The sequence below is a fragment of the Marmota marmota genome, unplaced genomic scaffold (assembly GCF_001458135.2).
Source record: "Marmota marmota marmota unplaced genomic scaffold, marMar, whole genome shotgun sequence".
NCBI classification, from domain to species: domain Eukaryota; kingdom Metazoa; phylum Chordata; class Mammalia; order Rodentia; family Sciuridae; genus Marmota; species Marmota marmota.
This window is the reverse complement of record NW_026000005.1, coordinates 10604972-10619356: the sequence shown is the minus strand read 5'-3', so window position 1 is coordinate 10619356 and position 14385 is coordinate 10604972. Positions and strand designations below refer to the sequence as shown.

At 33.0% G+C, this 14385-nt stretch overlaps 2 protein-coding genes across 3 annotated transcripts in view; one reads left to right on the top strand and one right to left on the bottom strand.

Annotated features, from left to right (window-relative positions):
- Osgepl1 (O-sialoglycoprotein endopeptidase like 1) overlaps window positions 1-6772 on the top strand; it is a 24243-nt gene extending 17471 nt beyond the window's left edge. For both annotated transcript variants that reach the window (XM_015481146.2, XM_048808174.1), the window contains 6 exons: window positions 829-1033; window positions 1110-1258; window positions 1367-1497; window positions 1614-1685; window positions 3112-3218; window positions 6546-6772. In XM_015481146.2, coding sequence (XP_015336632.1) covers window positions 829-1033; window positions 1110-1258; window positions 1367-1497; window positions 1614-1685; window positions 3112-3190 — 636 coding nt within the window. In that variant the 3' untranslated portion in view covers window positions 3191-3218; window positions 6546-6772. The remainder of the gene's footprint in view (window positions 1-828; window positions 1034-1109; window positions 1259-1366; window positions 1498-1613; window positions 1686-3111; window positions 3219-6545) is intronic.
- Window positions 4469-14385, bottom strand: part of Ankar (ankyrin and armadillo repeat containing) — a 72860-nt gene continuing 62943 nt past the window's right edge. The window contains 8 exon segments of the mRNA XM_048808975.1: window positions 4469-4826; window positions 4828-4996; window positions 6327-6373; window positions 7744-7940; window positions 9322-9431; window positions 12416-12533; window positions 13235-13393; window positions 14166-14296. Of these exon segments, the coding sequence (XP_048664932.1) occupies window positions 4754-4826; window positions 4828-4996; window positions 6327-6373; window positions 7744-7940; window positions 9322-9431; window positions 12416-12533; window positions 13235-13393; window positions 14166-14296 (1004 nt within the window). The 3' untranslated portion in view covers window positions 4469-4753.

The following is a 14385-nucleotide window of genomic DNA, read 5'->3' as shown; positions in this document are numbered from 1 at the left end:
TTTTTTTTTTTTTTTTTTTGCTGTGATGTGGATTAAACCCAGCACCTCATGCAAGCTAGGTGCTTTATCACAGATACATCCCCAGCACCCTCCACCCTTTTTTGTTATGATGTCTGTTTCAATTAAATAGCAATAGATATGATACTACCATTTACTTAAGTATTTCTCAATATCTTAAATAGACTGAAAAAATTATGTATAGTAAGAAAAAAAAGTAGTAAATAATTTTGTAATTCTTTCTTACCAGTTCCTAATAAAATGGTTTTACATCCAATACATAAAGGTTCAAATAATTTGCAGCTGAAATTTTATATTTATCCAAATACTATATATGCAAAAAGTGCTTTGTAAACTGTAATATACCACAAAATGCAAAATACATAAAGATTAACCTAAGGACATCAAGATGCACAAATTTCTATGATTAAATTACTGAAACCACAGATTTTTCTTTTCCTTTTTAGAATACTACAAAGTCTACGGCCATGTTAAAAACAAACAAACTGCTGCCAACAGCTGAAATGATAGAAAGAATAGGACAAGTTCTTATTTGAAGTTCATCATTAAGCAGTTGTTGTCAACTTCAAACTCATTTTCTAAACCCAATATAAGAGCAAAAGTAGCAGGGCAGTGATAGGCCACTACAGATCAGGTTTTCATAAGGAACTGGGTGGTTTGCTTTACTGAACATCAGCTGTAGTCCATATTTGTAGACGTATAGCATATTTTATTCAGCATTTTACATTTTTCAATTCATTTCCTTTGTACCTTTTGGTTTCAAAATATTTAATTTACAACTCATTAAAAATATGTTTTTGTTTTTGATAGGTAGCAAGAAGACTCTCTTTAATCAAACATCCAGAATGCTCCACCATGAGTGGTGGGAAGGCTATAGAACATTTGGCCAAACAAGGAAACAGATTTCATTTTGATATCAATCCACCCATGCAGCGTGCTAAAAATTGTGATTTTTCTTTTTCTGGGCTTCAACATGTTATCGATAAAATAATAATGCAAAAGGAGAAAGAGGAAGGTATATTTCTAATTAGTAAAATTGGACAAATAAATATTTCTCAGTGGAGCCTAAAAATACCTGCTCATTTCTGCAGGAATTGAGAAGGGGCAAATCCTGTCTTCGGCTGCAGACATTGCTGCTGCAGTACAGCATACAACTGCGTGCCACATTGCAAAAAGAACACATCGTGCTATTCTGTTTTGCAAGCAAAGAGACTTGCTATCTCAAAGTAATGCAGTACTAGTAAGTTTTGTCATTTCACCTTATAGTAATGCTGGCATTTCCCCAGGTTTAATAAATGACTTGGTTCATATGTGATAGGAGTTCATTGGGTCTTATCAATTCCTTTAGGTTGTATCTGGAGGTGTTGCAAGTAACTTGTATATACGGAGAGCTCTGGAAATTGTAACAAATGCAACACAATGCACTTTGTTGTGTCCTCCCCCAAGACTATGCACTGATAATGGCATTATGATTGCATGGTAAGCCATAGGATATATGAGCTTCACTCATAAGTATACTAATTAACCATTTCATCATACTAAATCTTCCTTTAAATCTTGAGGCTATTAATTTTATTTTAATGGTTCTTATTTAGGAATGGTATTGAAAGATTACGTGCTGGCTTGGGCATTTTAGACAACATAGAAGGCGTCCGCTACGAACCAAAGTATGTGGTATAGTTTATATTATTATTATTATTTTTATTTTTTTGCCGTGCTGAGGATTGAACACAGGGGCTTCTGCACGTGAGGCAAGCACTGTACCAACTGAGGTAGTATATCCCTAGCCCTAGTTTATATTATTTATGTAAGATAAATTATAAAAACCAAAGAATGGTTTTGGCTTTTATATATAAAGTTTTTATTAATATTTTGGTGGTACTTGACAGTTATATCAGTTTTTTTTTTTCATGAACCTCATTGAGGTTAACACCTTTTAAGAAGTTTATTTTGCTACAGAATTAAATTAGAAAAATTTTGATAAATCATAGGTGAGTTAGAATTTGGACATGTGTAGAAATGATGCATTTCCTTACTTGGGACCAGAATGGAAACCAGATCCATAATTTGGACTTTTGCAATGTCTAGAAGCTTTCAGGACCAGCTGGTATGCTGGGAAACAAAACAAGCAGAAAGCATTCAGGTGTAGACGGAGTTGTGATTATGTTCTTAACAGGGTAACTGGGAAGCAGCCAAAAGATAACTGTTTACTGCAAGCCTATTTCCTCTCCCAAATCAAAGTTCTAGTAATAACACAGTTTTTAAAATTTGCTCTCAAGTTGTGGTCTAAGTTAGATCTAGAATGGTAAAGCATAATTGTGTTTCATAATCTGACAATTATAATTTGAAGACTGTTTCATTCAGTGTTTCAAATATTGTCAGCATTATGGTCCATCACTAGACAGTTATGCTGCATGAACCATAGACTATTAATTCTCATGGTGAACGAACTGAGTTGGATTAGCAGTGTCAGAATCCCTTATGCCAATAACTAAACGTCAGATATGTTTTGTCCACTGATCTGGTTGTGCCCTATTGTGGCAGTGTTGAGACTGGAGATGATGGCTTTTTCCAGGCCACAGCCTTATCTTGGATTAAAATCTGAAGCTAAAATTATTTATAGAGCAGAAATCAAAAAAGACATAGGAGCTAAGACCTCTCCAGCCAGTAGCAGCAAAGGAAGGTTGAAAAGGGGTAAGACAACTTTTGAAACCTGGGGAATTTAAAATGTAAATAAATGCATGTTTGACTTTATGTGATAAACTATTTTTATCTTTTTAGCTTTGTTAAAAATTATAAGGCATCTTTTGTTATACTTATATTTCATTTGTTTTTAACTTTCTAATTTAGAGTAATGGAGAACAACAGAACTCTTTCAAAAACATCTCAGAATTTAGATTTCTTAGTGAAATGGTCTTCATTATCCTAGCTTAAGATTCTTTTGTATTTGTAAGAAGCATCACCATATATGATGAATTACACATTAAATAGTTCCACTACTTTGCAGAATTCTAAAGCAAATAGTGTGCAAAACTAGCAATGGAACATCAAGAAAGTGTTTGAAATAATATGGTTTATTTGATTATGATGCAGATGTCCTCTTGGAGTAGATATATCAAAAGAAGTTGCAGAAGCTGCCATCAAAGTACCACGACTTAAAATGAAGATTTGATGTTTGCTTTTCAAAAAAGTCTCTACAGGTAGTATTTCAGGATTCAAATTAAGTTCCCAATTTCTTGAGTATCAAATTTTATAAATATATTACTTAATCATCAAGACTTCCTTCTGTTATGTATGCTCTTCTGATAAAATAATAATAATATGTTATAGCTTTAGGAGCGTGGCTTTTTCATTAGCAAGAATCAAAGTAAAACATCTTATGGGAAAAGGTTGCATAGATGTTGACAGGTAGAAAACAAAACCTTGGAAGACATATAGTGATTCTATTGAATCCTGTACCCATATCATACAACCTAGTGCTTTTTCCCTTTTTCTCAGTCAGGATAGCAGAAACTATTTTTGACTTTTACTGAAAATGATCCTGGCTTCTGTAATACTTCCATTGGTATGAATTCTTATCCTTATCAGTACCTAGTAAATAACACTTTCTTATCATTTAGATTTATTTATCCTTTCTAGCTTAAAACATACCATTTCTGCCCTCTGCATTTCCTATTTTAGTCCATCTACCAGAATGTTTCAACTCACATCAGTTAACATAATTTAGAATTGAATTTGAAATATTTAAGAGGTTTCTTAGTTTTCAATAGTTAAGAACACAGACTTTGGAGTCTAAGAAAGCCTGAAATCCATATAGCTTCCATAATCACCATCATTATTGTTAAGGCATGTTATAGAAAATAACTACTCATTAATATATTTTTTGAATGCCTAGTGCAGCCCAGGAAGAGACTGGATTATAGCAAGACCCTTAAACTGTATGGGGGCTATTGAATGAAGTGGATGGAATAAAGGGGAGGAGGCACATTAAAGAACACAGTGAAGCCCAACTATCTGTAGTTGTAAAATAGAAGTAGCAAATGTATATCAAAACTGCACCTATTCAAAAGTGCTTTTGAGCAAAAGCATTGTTTGGTTCTAAGCCAAAAAGAAATCATCCTTTATATCTGCAAAACAAAGGCATTCTCTATAAATATGGAGAATGGTCAACACTGGTTGCTGTATTTTTTAACCACACTTGTATATCTGATGAGAAATTATATCAGTTTTTACTTTTAAATGAAATATTTTTAAAGTATACATTTTAAAGCATCACATTTGTAATTTATTTTCATTAAATATCTTAAGGTATTAAAATGAGTGTTATCATGAGGGCTGCTTTGAGTCAGGCCTCTTTAACTCGGCATACCAATTCAACCTATATCAGTTGATAAATCTTAGGAGATTTATGTACAGGCAGTCTACTGCAGAAATTCTTACCCCATATCTACTGGTAAAGAAAATCTTTGTAATATCAAGAACTTCCATTCAAAAAGATTACCCAGCTGGGGCTAGGGTTATAGCTCAGTGGTAGAGTACTTGCCTAGGACAGGTGAGGCCCTGGGTTTGATCCTCAGCACCACATAAAAACAAATAAACAACAATAAACAAGTACATAAAATAAAGGTTAAATTCTTTAAACAAAAAGGGAAAGATTACTCAGCTATGTATATTTTATCATATTTTTAAAAATTTTAAATTTCTCAGGAATCCTTTCATACTCATTTCTTTTTTATTAGCCTTCTGCATTCTCTGGGTTGGCTTTCTGTTCATGTTTCCCAAGTTGGTTCAAACACGCTATTCTTGGATACATTTATGATATCTGATGAAATTGCAGATGAAAAAGAAAAAACATTATGGGAAACAGTGGTCTGTTTTGCTTTTTTGAAGAGTCCCATGAAGTTGGTTATAGGAGGTATTAAAGTCAAAGAATCTTTTGGTTGAATTTTAGGTTTTGCTTTTCTTCGGTGTTCTTTCCCTAAAAAATTAGAAGGCCACAGTTAAATATCTCTTAGGCCTAAGGGCCCTAAGTATAGTCTCATTACTCCACCTCTAAGTAGTTCTATTTCTTTACATAAATTAAACATACTGAGAGAACAGATCACTGGCTTCCAGACTTTTAGATTTCAGAGACCAAAAATTTGTAGGGAACAATATGTGGTTACCAACTTTTTATTATGCTGTGTTGGCACTAATAAAGAAACACTTGCCAACAACTTAAAATATCATCTTGTGAAGGATATTTTAACACCAAAAAAGTATAAAAGGCTTATCTTAAAATAACAGACATCACATTGAATGAAATTAATTTTATCAGAAACTCCCTATGTTGTCCTTATTTTTTCTCACATTACCACAACTGCAAAAACTTCATCAGACCATTACTAGTACAGATGTACAGTTTATTGTTTAGAAACCAGAATTAAAGTGAAGAAAGAGTAAGATTGACTTTATTCTTATGTGTAAATTACTCTTAGGCTAAAGTAAATTACTCTTAGGCTAAAGAAGCTATAAAAAAAAGAGAGAGAAAGATACTTTTCTGAATGGCCATGATACTCAGAAATAGACCTCCACACATGTGAGGGTAGCTTCCCTCACATACTCCCTGCATAAATGAAGTTCCTCCTCTCTTCATTATCTCTCCCTATTCTCTTCTCTCCTTTTTTTTCTGACTCCAGAAAACTGATCTTCACTTCTGAATGATTCTATTCTTGATAACAACTATAGGACTAGGACATATATTAAGTAATATTGACTTTGGTCCTACATTAAGCAGTCATGAACAAGCATATACATGAAACTACTAAGTAATTTATATTACCTGTTAAATGTCTAATTGGAAGAAGTAATATAAGATCTAGACTCTTATTTCCTCAGACCCAAGCCCTCAACTGTCATCTACCAACTATATACAAAACAAATAGTGTATCAATAGGAAACATGTCTCTGCTCTAAAAATTTATAGACAGATACACTGTACATGAAGTATAACAATGGCAAGATCATTATTTAAACCATACATACATGTTGTTTAAATAATGAATTTTCTTTATGTTTAGCTTGTGGAAAAAAACAGAGGAATATCTGGCAAGAGATATTACGGAAGTCCTTAAAAGAAATGATTAACATGGGCTTATAAATTAAAAAGGTATTTTATGTATATAGAATTACAAAAGAGAAGTTTACAGATACCTTTTTTTTTTTTTTGGTTGTCTCTGCATTTCAGATTTTTAGGGAGGGATGGACAGAATTATAAAATGCCAGGGCTAGAAGATATCTCAGAAATAAAATAAAAAATAATTAATTACCTTTTTTAAAGACAGGAATTATGGATGGTCCTCCATTCCTCTCCAGACTAAAAAGGGAAAAATTTTAATCAGATAATAAAATAAATGAAGACATTAGTGTAACCCGAAAAACATGAAGAAATATATGAAGATTTATTCCATATATCATGTTCAATGACTAATGGCCTATTTTTCATATATGTTGATTAACATACATAAAATTATGCATATTACCTATAGGTATGTTGTATTCTGTCACTAATTTACACACTTCAAACAACTGAGTCATTTAATCTGCATGAAGTAATGGGAAGAAGAGACACTGCAACTGGATTTTGAAGAAAACAGATCCAAGAAAGGGTTGTATTTTTCCTATTCCACAAAGTTGTTATTTAGGTTAACTGGGGGAATGACTGAAAATACTACTTACACTGTTTATCCTAAATTAAATTAAATTTTTGAATCAATGGAAATGTTTAACATTGTTATTTATAGCAATGAAAATTTAGATATTCTGGTTTATTATATAAAATTAGGCAATAAGTGTTGGATTTTCAGGTTTTTTATTATTTATTTGTTTGTTTGTTTGTTTTGTTTTGTTTTTTTGGTGCCAGGGAGCGAACCCAGGGGTGTTTAACCACTGAGCCACATTTATAGCCCTTTTTATTTATTTGTTTATTTTACGACAGGACTAAGTTGCTTAGGGCCTTGCTAAATTGATGAGGCTGGCTGTGATCTTGTAATCCTCCTGCCTCAGCCTCCCAAGTTTCTGGGATTACAGTTGTGTAACACCATGCCCAGCAGACGTTCACTTTTTCAAAGAATTAAAATGACTCTGAAGATGTACTCATTTTTCTATATACTTAAAATTGATGTATATAACCATAATACACTATTGAATTCTATTCTCTGTATCACAGAGTTAATACTATATATTGAGTAGTTATATTTCCTGTATGTGAATATGACTACTTGTAGAAAAGACTCAAAATTCAACTACATCTCCAGAAAAGAAAACATACCCATAGTAAAGAGATTCTTTCTCATGCTTTTTCAGAGGCTTAAGTTCATAATGAAACTACAACACTGAGACAGAATTTTCTGAATAAATGCCTGGTAAGCTTTATCATAACTCCAGCTACTGGATCTGATCACTCCATTTCTAACCTGGGAGTTTAAACTAGCTTTGGCCAAGTTCAGAAGATCTGCTTGAAGCTAAGGCCATGGTATTAGTCTTGTGTGGCTCAGAACTCTCAAATCTCCAGTGCTATTATAAATAACTAAGTAAATAAATCAGGCTTTGGCAATGGACCTTTAGAATGAAGTTTATCCTTCAGCATACAGAGGATATATTCATATGAGGCTATTTCCCTGTGGTTGATAAACTTAATAAAATCTATCAGTTTTACTACTGCAACTTCAAATATAGACACAATACCTTAAAGAAGGAAGTCCCACCATTTGTTTCATTTGAAATTCCTTTAAAAATACTGGGTTAATACTTGCATCTCTGCTGATATTATTTGTTATACGAAGGAACTGATTAGGTTTATTCCTGCATTCATTTAATAGGATTCGAAAAGCATTTGCATTGTAAGTTAAGTAGCCAAGAGCACAGGAGCAAGCTGCTCGAACCTAAATAAATAAGAAACAATTCTTTATTAGCCAAAGGCTGTTCTTAAAATAACTCAGTGCTATAGTTAGCTTTACCTGGGTAACTTTGAGTCCCACTTCAGGATTTTTCAAAACTGCTCAGGTGGTTGTCATCGGAAACCAGGAAAATAGGCTAAAAATGTCCACTCAGGGAAACAGTTTTACATTCACAAGAACAAAGAAGGAAGCACAAGTATTAGGCCACCAAGCTCTAAAAGAAGTAGTTTCCTTACTTTAAATGAAGTAGCCTTTGCCTTGACTCTGAAATAATTAGGTTTTTATATGATAATTAAAATGTATTCTTGGGGAGTTAGTAGGGAATTAAATAGTTGGTAGCATAAAATATTTTATAAATTTTCATAAAATTAATATAAAACGGGCCTATTAGGGGTACCAGAAAGTTGGCATTATTGGTCTTCACATTGGCATCAAGCTGCTCTATATAAATGCCCACATATCTTCTACTCCTTTTTGTTCTGTTTTCAGTGTGTGGTTTTTGGACCAGCATCTTCAGTTGCTAGGAACTTATTAGACATGCAAAGTTTGGGACCCATCTCAGATATATTTGATCAAGAATTTAGGGAGTAGAGCCTAACAATCTATGGAATTACAGGCCCACAGGTGATTCTAATACACCTAAAAGTTAGAGAAATACTTTAGATCTTAGGGGAAAACAGTAGGCACACGCTCAGAGGCAATCCACTGCTATATCCAGCATGGACTCTTTCACATCTTCTCACCTCTAACCCTGTTTAGCACATAAGGAAATCTCCTTTGGGTTCCATTTTCATTCATTCCAAATCAGAGAAATGTCTTAGATCACAAGGTAACCACTTTTTGTGAGATACTTGATAAACTTTTGGGGGGTGGGTACTGAGGATTGAACTCAACCACTGAGCCATATCCCCAGCCCTATTTTGTATTTTATTTACAGACAGGGTCTCACTGAGTTGCTTAGTACCTTGCCATTGCTGAGGCTGGCTTTGAACTTTTGATCCTCCTGCCTCAGCCTCCTGAGCCGGATGACAGGCATGCGCCACCACACCCGGCTATAAACATTTTAATTACAAATTTGAACAGGTATTTCTTTTTAAATTTTTAATTGTTGTTGTTATATTATACTGTTTGTAATTAAAATCCTATTTAAGTCTTGGAGTTAAAACAAATGTATAATTTTGTGGAGGGTAGATATGACTAATTAGTACTAGAAAGTTCACCTAATTTTGAGTTAGTAACATGAACTATATTTATTATATAACTGAGGAGAATAAAGTGAGAGGAGAAAATTATTTTATTTTTGCATATTTAGTTTTATAATTAGTTGGGGGGGTGGTATTTGTTTGTTTGTTTTGTTTTGTTTTACCTCTTCTCTTCCTGAGTACAAATGGTAGCAGAGTTGATGGATCGTTCCTAATGTAGTAAATGCTTCTGGAATACCAGCTCTAGAATGAGCCAGGCTAGCAATTAAGTTTCCTATAAATTAAACAAGAAAAAATACTTGTGTCATTTAAATGATCAACTGTGCTTTTGTACATTTGTACATAACATTAAAAAAGTTTGAGTCATAAGACATCTTAAGAAATGGTGAGGGAATGCTCCTGAAGGCCAAAAAAAAAAAAAAAAAGAAAGAAAGAAATGGTGAGGGAAAGCATGCATATAGTAAATGTGGAATAAATTGACCTAAAATTATGGTTTGATTTTTCTGTCACAAAAAGTAATAGTTAAAAAGGGGATTATTTTTTGAAATTAGAGGTTTTCTTCCTTCCATGGCTTCAAGATATATTTTATTTTGAGGTTTTTAGAGTGTTACTTTTAAATAAGAATGAGCATAATGACTGAATTAACATAAGATAATTTAATGTAGTTTTGCAGTTCAAATGGCTTTAAGAGTATAATTGTATTTTAAAAATCAAGCGGTATATCTCTTATAGAAGTTTAAAATAATTGAAGTTCTTACCACAAAAAGAAATGTTTGGGGACCGAAAAGAATAAAGTGATTCAATAATTAAATGTGTATTTACCAACTTAATACTATTTCATTCATATTGGTGTTTTATATTTTAAAAATTTTTTGTTTTAATTATATATTACAGTAGAACGCATTTATGCACTTTGATATATCATACATAGATGTGGTGTAATTTCCCATTTTTCTGATTGTACATGTTGTAGAATCACATTGCTCATGCAGTCATATATATATATATATATATATATATATATAAAGTAATAAATAGTCTATTTCAATGTACTATTCATCCTATCCCTATATCCCCTCCCTTTTTTTCATTCCCCTCTACTTAATCTAAGGTAACTCTATTCTTCCGTAGTGCCTTGATCCCTTATTGTGAATTAGTATCCACATAATAGAGAAAACTTTGAGCCTTCTTTTTTGTTTTTATTTTGGATTGGCTTATTTCAATTAGCATGATATTCTCCAACTCCATCCATTTACCAGCAAATGCCATAACTTCATTTTTCTTTAAAGCTGAGTAATATTCCATTAAAACACACACACACACACACACCACATTTTCTTTATCCATTCATCTCTTGAGGGACACCTAGATTGGTTCCATAGTTTAGCTATTACAAATTGAGCTGCTATAAACATTGACGTGGCTGCATCACTGTAGTATGCTGATTTTAAGTCCTTTGAGTATAAACCCTGGAGTGGGATAATTGGGTCAAAGGGTGGTTCCATTCCAGGTTTTCTGAGGAATCTCCATACTGCTTTTCACAGTAGTTGCGCCAATTTGCAATCCCACCAGCAATGTTTAAAATATAAATGTATTTTTACCTGTGTGGGTAGATACTTTATTGAGAAATGTATTTTTCTGGCCTACATTATTAGCCAAGGAATTCTCTGTGTTTATTGCCTCAGGATGGAGAGGGCTGGATTGTGTAGCCTAAAGCAAAAGCTGTCTTAAGATAACCTGTCTGTAAAGTTAAAAAGATGTCTTTGAAGCTGGGGAACAAAAAATGGAAAAAGATGGAGGGGGTAGAGAATCTAAAAGTTAAGAGAACTTAGATTTGTAATTTTCAAAGGAGAAGGAGAAGGAACTTTGAAAATGGCTAAGACAGGGGGTTGAGGATATAGCCCAATTAGTAGAGTGCTTGCCTCGTATACACAAGACCCTGGGTTCAATCCCCAGCACCACACACACACACACACAAAAAGCTAAGAGGGACTCACAGAACCTGGCACAACTGAACAGTTGGCAATGGAAATCCCAGTCTCTACAAAATTCCTATGCCTTTGGAGCCTCTTCTGGGAATCTTGTCAACTTGGACACTGAGCAGTCAATTATTTCACACTATACCCAAGGCCAGAATATCTACTTTTTCTGAGATACCACAATTATAAAAATGACTCTAGAGATGCAAGTGACTTTGGTAGCAAAGTGCAGAGAAGTTTCAGTAATTTTTGAGATTCAATTCTCCCCAGACTAGGGAAATTAATATTTGAAAGTCATCAGAAATATGACATTTCTTGCACAAAATAGTTTGTGGAACAAAATTTTAACCCAATTGTGATTGTTTTTCAGTCACAAAATTACTATAACAATGAGTTAATAAGGTTATTTAGATGAAAAAAATATTTAATAATTTCTTTTAAACATGTTTCCCTAGCTAGTTTCCATAAGAAAGTTTTTATTTGCTTAATTTTTCCCTGCCATGCAAATATACTTCATAAAAATACAATTCTGTAGCATAGCAAATGGAGTTTCCTTTGCTGCTCTCAGTGATACATTTCAGTTTTTAAAAGTACTCTATTTTGTTAGTCACTGACTGTCATTCTGACACTGTTTTATGTTGCCTTGAGAGTGATGTATTAGGTCAATTAAATATTGATCACCTGTTGTGTGCAAATTGGATTTAGGATTGGAATAGATACAGTCACACAATTAAAATTGTGTCAATAACTCTTTTGGACCATGTTGGTTTGCTGTGTTCCATAGCAATATACAGAATGCTTAAATGTTAACAAATGTGCTTAAATGGTCAATAGGTAACCAGATAGAGGTACATGAATATAAATTCATCATACTATTATAAATGAGTGTGTAGGTCTGGGTATGTAGCTCAGTGGTAGAACACTTGATTAATTTACACAAAGTCCTTGGTTCAATCCCTGCACCACAATAAACAAACAAATTGTTGTTAGCTCATAGTTGAATTCTCATTTTAAATCCTGGGGAAATATTTAGGGATTTGGAAAAGTAATTGGGAAGGCAAAAAGTCTTATGTTCAGAGTTACTCTCCTCCTATTCAGGGTACAGAATAGATGCCTATTGTTCCATGTAGACTTATTCTAGAGTTCCATTTAGACTAAATGAGTTCATTCATCAAACTGTATGAAATGGTTTCAGGCTTATTGTTTTATTATTGCTCAAATTACAAAAAAATCTGAAAATAATTTTATGTGAATACAATTAGTTCTAGTCATTTCTTACCTGTCAAAACAAGAGTAGTTGGCTGAACTGAATACAGACTATCAACTAAAATAGTAACACCTCGTGCAGACAAAGTAATGTGGTCCACATCTATAATGACTTTAGCTAATACAATAATCTAAAACAGAAAAGCATAGAATCATTGACACTTTCTACTCAGCTTATCTAATTAAGGTTTTATGATGGAGAGTAGTTCTTGGGGGGGGGGGCGAGTAAAGTGGGTATTTGATGGGATCCAAAAGAAGGGAAGCAAGCGGTGGCAGGAAGGAGTTAGAGCACTCATCCCTATTGGTCATAGCAGAGACCATAAAAGGCAGAATTGTTATTTCTATAATATTTGCAACTTTTATCTCTTTTAATTATAGACTCATAGAAAATACTTCTCCTAAAAATCATAGGATAGAAAAGAGAGACAGAAAGATAAAGAAGATAACAGATACAAATGCTTGTTAAAGGGTTGTAAAATCAGTGTGATCAGCTAAAGATTTACAGTTAAAAAAAAACTGTCTTAGACACTTAGCATGTTTCTTCATTTATTCCCTTATAATATTGAATGATGAAAATAATTCTACCTACCTATCAGCCTCACAGGGTTGGTTTAAGCATCAGATGAGGTACAAAGTGCTCTATAACTAACTTGTAAAATTCTATAAAAATGAAGAGGCGCTCACAGATAATAGAGTTAATACGAGGTAGTTGGAGCTGATACACAAAGTATTAAATTTTACAAGTCAGTAAACATTTTACTAGACCCCCAAAGTTTTAGTCTTCACTAAAAAGACACACATCAATTTGAAGTGTTAACCTCTGACTTTGTACCTGAAATGCTGCCATTGCCCTCTCAGTTTCAATTGTTGATTTAAGGAAAGGTTCAAAAATTGATATGGTCATTATTCCATTTTCCAGTATTAAGTATTGTTGAAAGCGATTGTTGAAGGCAAAAAGAGTTAATGCATAGCCTGCTCTTAAGCAAATACCCTGCAAAGAGAAGTGATGAACTTCATTTATCATATTACTCAACAGAATAGGTTGTGAATTCTTACTCATTAAAACATTGTATTCTTATTACTGGTAGTAAAATTTGACATTACTGGGGAAAACAAATAGCAGAGAGTTACCCTAGAATGTTACTAAATAGACAAAATAGAAAACTAGGTTGTCAGGAACACATGAATGTCTAGCACATATATCCGTTGTCAGGAACACATGAATGTCTAGCACATATATGTCAGGCCACATAATTTGTCTAGCAAATATATCCGTTAAAAGAAAGATTGCTGTTTACTTACATATTTTCCTCTATTTCTTTGTCTCCAACAGAGCCCCTACCAAATTTTGACAAGAAAATGTATGTTTTATTGTTATAATTTCCTGCCTGGTCAATTTCTAAAGCCTTGTTAAAATTGAGAAGTATAACTTTGAAGTATTGGATAAAAAGTATACGACTGAGAGTTGAAAGAGCCTGAAATTAGATTGAAGATTTGGTTCAGGACAGAAGAGAGAGAGTTTTTGGCTTATCACCAAGCATTAAAATTGCTGCATTTCAAAGATGAAATATGATAATTATGAAAAATATGGAGCTGTATTATTGTATCATTATAAACTAACGACCTACAAAGAGATCTTTTACATTTTGTTCCTTTAGTAATACATTGGAATATTTACATGAAGAAAATTTGGTTATAATTTGAAAGTATGGCATACAAACTATTTTCTTCCAAAGGAGCTCTAATATTTTGTAAAGGTATACCTTATCTGTTGAGTGAAGAAGATAAAGGACATCAGAATACATAAATCCTTCTTTCTGTTGTAATTCATTCTGCAACTCTTCATTCCTTAGGACAATACATGCTAAGGAAAATGCCACTTCAACCTAAATATGTGGTTTTTAGAAATTATTTTTTACCAAATGGCATATTTTATTATACAAACATTTATATCAGATATATTGTGGAATGATATTATAAAAT